The sequence below is a fragment of the Peromyscus leucopus genome, chromosome 1, assembly GCF_004664715.2.
Source record: "Peromyscus leucopus breed LL Stock chromosome 1, UCI_PerLeu_2.1, whole genome shotgun sequence".
NCBI lineage: Eukaryota > Metazoa > Chordata > Mammalia > Rodentia > Cricetidae > Peromyscus > Peromyscus leucopus.
The window spans coordinates 43,840,670-43,849,957 of record NC_051063.1 but is presented as its reverse complement, the minus strand read 5'-3'; the positions used below and the strand labels follow the sequence as shown (position 1 = coordinate 43,849,957).

The following is a 9,288-nucleotide window of genomic DNA, read 5'->3' as shown; positions in this document are numbered from 1 at the left end:
ACAATTAGCAAAACAGAGGCCATGAATTTGAAAGAGGACAAGGAGGGATATACAGGAGTATTTGGAGGGAGGAGAAGGAAGGGGGAAATGATGAAATTATATTAAAATCTCAGAAAAACAAAAGAAGAAAAACAATTTATACTTGACTAACAAATCTACTTTTATAGTTTTTAATTCTACAGTTGATTTGGTGCCTCAAGCTCCAAAATAAAATAAGGAAACCTCAGTGAAAGCAGCTGGCTTGGGAGGGTCATGGCATGCACTGTGATTTTTACCTCATTCCCTATGGAACCCCAGCCAGGGGTTTGTGCTGTCTGCTGCATCTGATGGCAATGAGCAAGGACAGTAACTTCATGCTGGTCTCTAGTTTTCTCTTCCACGGAGAAAACTGAAGAGATCAGCATACAAAGTATCTGCTTGCTTCTATCAGAGGCAGTCTCGCTAGGCTGTCCAGGCTGCCTTCCTGCCAGTCTTCAGAGGGAAGAGATCACAGAGAGTTTTCTTTACATTTGTTAAGAGAAAATGGTAACTCCTGACATCCCCTGCCTATTTTGAGTGGCTGTATGGCGTTATTCGTGGAGAAGAAAAGCCAGCCAACTTTTTTTTGTGTGTGTGTGTGTGTGTGTGTGTGGGCCAAGGTGCCTGGACACACAAAGCAAGAAGCACATAGACACCGGGTGGAGACACAACTTTCTGAGCTCTGACTCAACTCTGCACAGACCCATGCATCACACAGAAGACCCCTCCAGGCTCGCACAGGCAGGGAGAGGCCAGCTGAGAGTCTGCGGCCGTGCGCTACGTGACGCGCGCGGGGTTCCGGGAACACGGTTGGGTCCCGCTGGCCCAGGGCTCCCCGACACCGCGCCCGCCTTCCAGCACGCTCCGGGCACATCCAGCCCCGCGGTGATCACGTTCCGGGGACAAGGGCTCGCGCCCTGGCTGCGCGCTGGTTGGCCCTGCCACCGGGCCGCTGATTGGGCCGAGGGACCAGCTCACGTGGTCGGGCTCTGATAAACTGCGTCCCGGCCCCGGGCGGTCAGTCGGTCAGTCGGCGGGCTGGACCGCGGCGCTGCATCCTCTAGGGGCTGGGTGCGAAGCTGAGCTGGGTGCGGCTGTCGCGGTCGCCGCTGCCTCTCGGTCCAATGAGCTGCACCAGGTAGGTTCAGTACAACTCTGCTTCCTAACGGAGGGGAACCCGCAGCTGCTGGGACGTTGGGGGCGTCTTTGGTTTTGTCTTCTCTGCAGATGGAGACCGCCAGGTTGATGGCTGAGTTGAATCGCCCCGGAGGCGTGGAAGCGCTGGAATTGAGTTGTATTTCTTAGCGCTTTTTTGGGAGTCAGCCTCCCAAAGCAGAAACTGCCTTAGCGTTGAGTCAGCTAGAGCTGGGATTCCCTTGCTGAAGTGACTGTTGCCTTTGAGCTCAAAGACCCAAGCACTTGAGGGCAGCTTAGTTTGCACCCTGACATTGCTGGTGAGGTATTTAGGCTGTGGCAAAAGTTACAGGACAGTTTTGCATTCATTCGTTCCTCCCACTTGCCTTATCCTGGTTTGTCATAGAAAACTCAGTCTCAGAGTTTGAACAAACTACCATATTTAACTTTTGGCCGGGACTTAGAATGCCAACAGGCCGATACTAAAATTTTCTATAAATACAGAAGTGAAAAAACAAATAACAGCCCCCCCAAAACAAACAAACAAACAAAAAACAACGAATAACAGCTCAACTGATCAGGCAACCAAGAACATCCCATGAAATTTGGTTGCGTCTCCAGCTGTGACTTAGTCCAAGAATTCTCCCTCATCAAATCCTGCCTGTTAACGGTTGTTAGACAAATACAGTTTGAGCTTTTGTCTGCTGAAAGTAATCCTGTCAGAAAAACTCCTAGAGCTGTTAAAGTGAGTTCCGTATACATTCTTTACCGTCCACTTTGTGATGATACCCATTTGCCAGTGTGCTGTGCTTAGCGCCGCCGTGAAAAATATTCTTCAAGCCAGACTCTTTCTCTCTCTATATATATGATCAAAATAGTTACATACATGTATAAACTGTTAAAGAATAAATAATTAAAAATTAAAACCAGACTGAAAAATAGCACCTACTATATTTCATGTGTCTCTCATCTATAGGATTGAAATTGGAAAATCCTAATTTCATAAGGGTGTCAGCACAGTATGAGAGAAGAGGAAAGGCCAGAAAAAAATCTTGATGGACGATTCTTGGTTTTATATTAAATATTGTTTTTGTCTTTCTACTTGTAAATACCACTTGCCCAAACAATAGAAAACATCAAAGAAGCACAAAACCAGTAGATTGTGTAATTCTGTCATGCAAAGATAATTAACATTTTAGTCTTTTTCCTTGTAAAGTTTTTCAGGATTTATAAATTCATATACCTACTATGTATTTTAAAATGGTTCAATTCTCAGGTTATCAGTTTTTAAAAATACATGTTATTTTGTATATATAATGTATACAGCAGGTTACAAGACAGAGATATAATGAAGTGGTTATTACTGGACAGAATGAGTATATCTGTTATCTTGGCAGCCAGCTTTTCCATTTACATGTAGACTTGTCATGGGTATCTTTCTGTATGAGACGTAGGCTATTAAAGTTTTTCCCTTTAGTACACGAGATGTTGCAGTTGGTTGTTTGTGAAAAATTCGTATGAACTTGGTGAAATGCAAAAGCCATTCTGACTTCACCTAAGAACTACACGACATTTAAAAAATTGCTTCTCTTATCGCTTTTCAAGTGGATTGCTTATCCAGAGAAGTAAAACCGATTTAAGAGTCAAGATAAGACATAGCAGCCGAAGGAGCAAGAGGGTCTGTCTGGGACTATGATTATGGAAGAGCCTGTCTGGTCAATAGACTCTCTGAGGGAGCTCTGAGTACATTTTTACCTTGTTGGCACCATGCCATGAGGCTCCACTGTAGTAGTTCTAAGTCCCAGGAATCTGATTTTTATTTTCCCTAAAGGTAAGAAACCCTTTAGGTCATGTTGACCTGATGATAGGTTTAAGAACCACTGACCCAGAACAGAGCAGATATTCCCAGAGCTGTTCAGACATCACTGGATCCAACACTCTTATTTCTCAGATAGGGAAAGTGAACCACTGAGCGTTTCAGGCAGTTCACACATGGTCCGGTAGCCTGCCAAGCACAGAGCTAACTTCAGATTTAATCACCTGAGTGTTCTCCTCATCCTCATGTGTTGACACCTCCCCATTCCTGCCCTCGCTCTAACTAGTGCATTTGCATGTGGGGCCAGGGCCAGCCTGCTCCAGCTCTGGGTGACCACCCCTCTTGCTTTTCCATTCCAGAATGATCCATGTGCTGGACCCCCGTCCTTTGACAAGTTCAGTCATGCCAATGGATGTGGCCATGAGGATTTGCTTGGCTCATTCTCCACCCCTGAAGAGTTTCCTGGGTCCTTACAACGACTTTCAACGAAGACATTTTGCGAATAAATTGAAGCCTTTGAAACCATGCCTCAATGTCAAGCAGGAAGCCAGATCACAGAATGAATGGAAGGCCCCGCACGACCAAGCCAAGAAGCGGGTCGTGTTTGCCGACTCCAAGGGGCTGTCGCTCACTGCTATCCACGTCTTCTCTGACCTCCCAGAAGACCCTGCGTGGGACCTGCAGTTCGATCTCTTGGACCTTAACGATATCTCCTCCAGCTTAAAACTTCACGAGGAGAAAAATCTGGTTTTTGACTTTCCCCAGCCTTCATCTGATTACCTAAGTTTCCGGGACCGCTTTCAGAAGAACCTGGTCTGCCTAGAGAACTGCTCTCTGCAAGAGCGGACCGTGACTGGGACAGTCAAAGTGAAAAATGTCAGCTTTGAGAAGAAGGTTCAGGTCCGGATCACCTTTGACACCTGGAAGACCTATACAGATGTGGACTGTGTGTACATGAAGAATGTCTACAGCAGCTCAGACAGCGACACCTTCTCCTTTGCCATCGACTTACCCCGCGTCATTCCAACTGAGGAGAAAATTGAGTTTTGCATTTCTTACCACGCTAATGGGAGGGTCTTCTGGGACAACAACGAGGGGCAGAATTATAGAATTGTCCATGTACAGTGGAAACCCGATGGGGTGCAGACACAGATGGCACCCCAAGACTGTGCATTCCAACAGGCGCCGCCTAAGACTGAGTTAGAACCCACAGTCTTTGGCAGTCCTAGGCTTGCTAGCGGCCTCTTCCCAGAGTGGCAGAGCTGGGGGAGAATGGATAACTTGGCCTCCTATCGATGAGTTAGACAGCCTGCGGACTGGCTTTGTCTGATCACAATCCTCATGCGATTCTAGGTCTGTATTGCTCAAAATTAGGAAGTCTTAGTTACTTTCCTTCAGTAGGTTTAGGTATGAGCTCTCGGGGCCTGGCTATAGATAATATAGCCACTTGAGAATTTAGTGTTGGGGGTCTATGAGGGTGGTGCCACCCAGTCTTGTTTTGGAGGCTCAAGTAACAGCCTGGGAACTAGTTTTATAAAAGTAACATCTTCTGGGGGGTGCATCTCCCACTTCCCTTTCAGTTCACTAGCTTTCACTTTGGACAAGGAAAGGTTTAAGCGCAGTTGATGGTGATGGAATGCTGTGGTAAGGGTGTGAGGAATGTGAAGTACACAAGCTGAGGGCTCTGAGGCTCACGTCAGAGGGGGAGCAGGGGACCTGCTATTTAACCGTTGGTGGGAAACATGGAGTTATCTTGTGTTTCAAAGTGGGTTTTACAGGTTTCTCTTGAGGAAATAGCTCAAAGAGGGGAAAGAATTCCTTTCTATGTATTCTTGCATAGAAAAATAAAGGGTATTGGATGGTCCTGGGGGAAGATGAACTGTAGTTCTGAAGAATCAAGACCTTGAGGGATAGAGATGTAGCTTAGTTGGTAGGGTGCTTGCCTAGCATGCATGAAGCCCTTGGGTTCCAGGCCCAGCACCATAAAACTGGGGATGACAACACATGCCTCTGATCCCGTATGATAGGGTGGAGGCAGAAGGATCAGAAATTCAAGTTCATCCTTGGCACATAGAAAGTTGGAGGCCAGCCTGGGCTATACAATACCCTATCTCAAAGGAAATGATGAAGACACCAAGATTTTACGTAAATCCTTTCTGTTTAAACATAGTCTATCAGAAGCCATGTTTGGGGGAGTGGTGAAGCAAATCCAGCTTTGCAGTCTTAACCTGATAAGTGACTTTGTGATCAAGGCATCATTCTTGGGCTCTTGGTCCAGAATGCTGCCTGACATCAGTCATGCTGTCACCAATGGCTAGCAGTATGTAGAGACTCCACATCATGTCAAAGACAGCTCTTTCAGTGCCTTGATTAAACCAGAACACTGTAGCTGTTTAAACCGGCTACCCGAATGGCCATCTAAGAACTCGTGAATTTCGCTGGTGTTCTCCTAAAATACTGGTGTATTTCCGGGAGTGCTGTCAGTCAGAGGACACAACTCACATCCTTCATATTGAAGGTGACTCATCTTTCTGCCACACTTTTTTGATGTGAACTTTGAAGTGGGGACCTGATACTAGAGTCTCAATGCAAGAATCCAGTACCTCGCACATCGAAGCAGCGGTCTGTCTCATGCCTATTTTTGTCTTGCTGTTTTAATTTCAAGTCAAAATGCTTTTTAAGAAGTAGATGTGAATTATTTTGAATGTGAACTGTTTTGTGTGTACATAAATCCACTTTGTGAGATCCCGAGGGCGGGTGTCCTGGGATGTTTGCTGTTATTATTGTGCATGTCCTTTGAGGGGTGTTAAGAGAGTGCAGTGAATTTTAACATATGTGATTTGCCATGCTGGAAAAACACTATTGGAATAACTCCACTCTGGCCGTATTTGAGGTTTGGCTAGCATCCATAAGTTCTCTGCTGTAAATATCTATATGGTCCCTCATGAGCCTCTCACTTTAAGAATAAATGTGCTTGGTAGAAGACCCGAGACTGTTTTCTTTCCCCAAACCATAACCAGTCAAACCAGAAGCTTAGCAACTGACATCCTCTTGTTTTGCCTAGCAGTGACCAAGCAGAGCTAGCTGGCTTGGACTGGGAAATGGATCCAACTGCAGAGGGTCACATGCTTCAGTCTCATTAGTGACTCCAGGTCCTGCCGCCTGACACCTGGGCTTGGGTCCAGAGGCAGTAGCTGAGCGGCTATAACTGATCCTACCTGTGGTTACTTCTCTCACATGCTCTCTGCTGGGTCAGGCTCGCCTTGGATGCTGCCTGTCACTTTTACGGTGGGGAGGGGATGATGCTGGAAGTGTTGGAATAGCTCTGGCTTTTTGAGCTCAGTACCTTTCTGAGGGGTAGAACTTGGAACTGCAGAGGGAACCCCAGGAAGGGCCATGGGTGTTATAGTCTAGGGCAGAAAGGGAAGCACAGCTCTCCAGGGTGAGCCAACAGGTCCATGAACCTAAGCTGCTTTTCCAGGTTTGCCGAAAAATTTTATGGAAGTCTTCAACAGTATTTTTTTTTTTTAAACCTTTCTTATTGAAAAAAATTTTTCATATATTTTGATCATGTTTTTCCCTCTCCCTGAATTCCTCCCAGATCCTCCTCACCTCCCTACCTATTCAACTTTGTTTTTTCTCTCTCTCTTTAAAACAAACAACAGAAACACCCCTCCCACACAAAATAGAAATCAAAATAAACAAGCAAAAGACCAATGAGACAAAAAAAAAAATGGCCAAGCAAAGCAAAATGAGACAAAAAATTTACAAAAATCCCATTGAGTTTGTTTTGTGTTGACCTAGGAGTGGAGCCGACCCTGAAGTTTATGTGCCCACTGACACTTCAGCGGAGCAATCTGAGTTTTCCTTTGCCGGGGAGTGGGAGCCCATGTCTACTCCTCTCTCTCAGTGCTGGGACCCATCTGGCTTGAACCGGTGCTGGCCTTGTGTGTGCCACCATAGTGAGTTCACGTGTGCACCAGCCCTGTGGTGTCTGGAAGACCTGCTTCCGTGGTGTCCCCCATCCTGTCAGGCTCTTACAGTCGTTCTGCCTCCCCTTCTGCAGAGCTCCCTGAGCCCTGAGGGAAGGGCTTTGATGAAGACCTCTTATTTAGGATGGAGTGCTCCAAAGTCTCCCACTCTCTGCACATTGTCAAGTTGTGGGTCTCCGTTTAGACAGTATCTTCAGTGGAAGGGGTCATCAATGACTAGCCTACTTGAGACGCTGCATTATAAGGAATAAACTTTTATAACGCAGCACCCTCTGTCTGTATCGGGGGCTATAAATCATAAGTCTGACCACAGACGTGTTTTATTTGGTACACAGGTTTTTTTTCTTTTTTTGTTATTTTTGACAGGGACTGACTTTATAGTCTTGGGTGGTCTGAAATTCTCCACGTAGAACAAGATAGACACAAACTTGAAGTACTCTGCCTGCTTCTGTCTCCTAAGTGCTGGGATTACAAGTGCTTGCCAGCACATGTGACACAGAATATTTTAATAAAAATTTATTGTCAAGGCACAGAACACACAAATGCCTTTTTTTTTTCTTTAAAAACACCAGCTCTGTCCTCCTGGCAACAACTGTGTGGAGCTGAATAGCAACCACCCCCTTTAGATAGGGCAAGCTGCCCTTAATAGGGCCAGCATGGAGAGTTTGCCAAAAGCCTCTTCCCATGGCTGTATTCCGGTACACTGTTGGCCGGTCTCTGAAGGCTGTGGTCAGTGTTTTGTCCCTTCTGGATCTATTCATGGTAATGATTGTGTGAGGAACACTCTCTTCCAAGAGATGGACAAAACTCAAATTGAGGTTTGAAAACCGCGAGACTCAAATGTAAACTTTACAAAAGAAGAAAATAAGATGGAGAGAGGGGGAATGACCGCCCAACCTGTGCCAGGCTGGTCAGTGGCTTTTGACCTCATGTTCCTTCCTGCTCTTGACATTTCTTGGAGTCTCCCATGAGACCCTACTTCTTTAGATCTGGAGAGCCAAAAGGAGCTGTTTCCAGGCAGGCGTTATCCTGGCAGCTCTTCTGAGCTGGCTGTGTCAGCTCCACTTGGTGTTGGCACCTTTCAGGGCTGCCTGAGGAAGGATCCAGCCAAGAGGAGGGTGCTCCTGAGGAATACAATTGTTCCCATTTCACATTCTGTTAGGAGAAACAATGCTGTCTTTAGGATTAACACAGAGGGGTGGTTAGATGACTCCGTAGTTAAGAGCTATTCTTGCGGAAGACCCGAGTTCAATTCCCAAGCACCCATGTTGGTTGACTCACAACTGCCTGTAGCTTTCGTTCCAGGGGCTCTGACACTCTCTTCTGGATCCTGTGACATGCATTCACACACACACACACACACACACACACACACACACACACACACACACACACACACACGAGATTTAACATGGAGGAATGGCTTCTTTTAAGGTTGGTGAAGAGAAACTCTAGCATTTTTGTTTGCTTTTATTTTTGAGACAGGATCTCATGTAGCCCAGGCTGTCTTCAGACTCACTATGTAGCCAAGAATAACATTGAACACCTGATCTTCCTCCCTCCAAAAGCTGGGATTGCATGTATGGGCTACCACGCCTGGCTCCTTCATGGTTGTTTTCTTTTTCTTTTCTTTTTTTTCCACATAGGTGATAAAATGGAGGCCCAGAAATTAAAACTTGCTTGAAATAAAAAATCTTCACACTATTCTGTTCTAAAAAAAAGTTTAATTTGCTAAAGCAAGGATTCCATTGCTTTCTAAATTTATGAGTCTTCTTTTACATTGAAAATAGTTATTTTCATTCAGTATATTCTGATCACAATTTCCCCTTCCTCATCTCCTCCCAGTTCCTCCCTATTTCCCCACCCATCCGACTCCAAGCCTGCCTTCTCTCTCTTTTTAGGAAAAAAATCAATAAAAGACAAAACAGAAGCTTTTGGTTTGTTAAGTACCTCCAGTGGAAAACAGGGCAAGTGTTAGGTTTAGTCATTTGCGTGCCCTTCATCAAGATATTGACATCTTTAAATTCTTCTCTTTTCAGCTCTGTGAAGTAAACCATAGCAAACCCTGTCTGTACCATCGCCCTCTCCCAGGCAGAACCCAGGGTTCAGTTTCTTGCCCTTACCCCATAGCAGCAAACACACCCAGGTGAAAACAGCTGTGAGTCAGTATAGCCTAACCACGAAATCATGGTAGGTCGAACTTCAGTGCCTTCAGATACATTTATGTTACTGTGCTTTGTACTAGTATTGATCTGTCTTAAGTTGCCCTCTCAGATGTAGAAGTGGGAGTTGAATAAAAAAAAAAAAGAAATAAAAAGAACATGTCTG

At 45.5% G+C, this 9,288-nt stretch overlaps 1 protein-coding gene across 1 annotated transcript; it reads left to right on the top strand.

Annotated features, from left to right (window-relative positions):
• The first annotated feature begins 776 nt into the window (after positions 1-776).
• On the top strand, positions 777-5,953 carry Ppp1r3c (protein phosphatase 1 regulatory subunit 3C). Its single transcript, XM_028882875.1, has 2 exons — positions 777-1,156; positions 3,328-5,953. Exons 1-2 carry the CDS (start codon positions 1,143-1,145, stop codon positions 4,265-4,267), a joined length of 954 nt encoding a protein of 317 aa, XP_028738708.1. The 5' UTR covers positions 777-1,142; the 3' UTR covers positions 4,268-5,953.
• Positions 5,954-9,288: the final 3,335 nt, after the last annotated feature.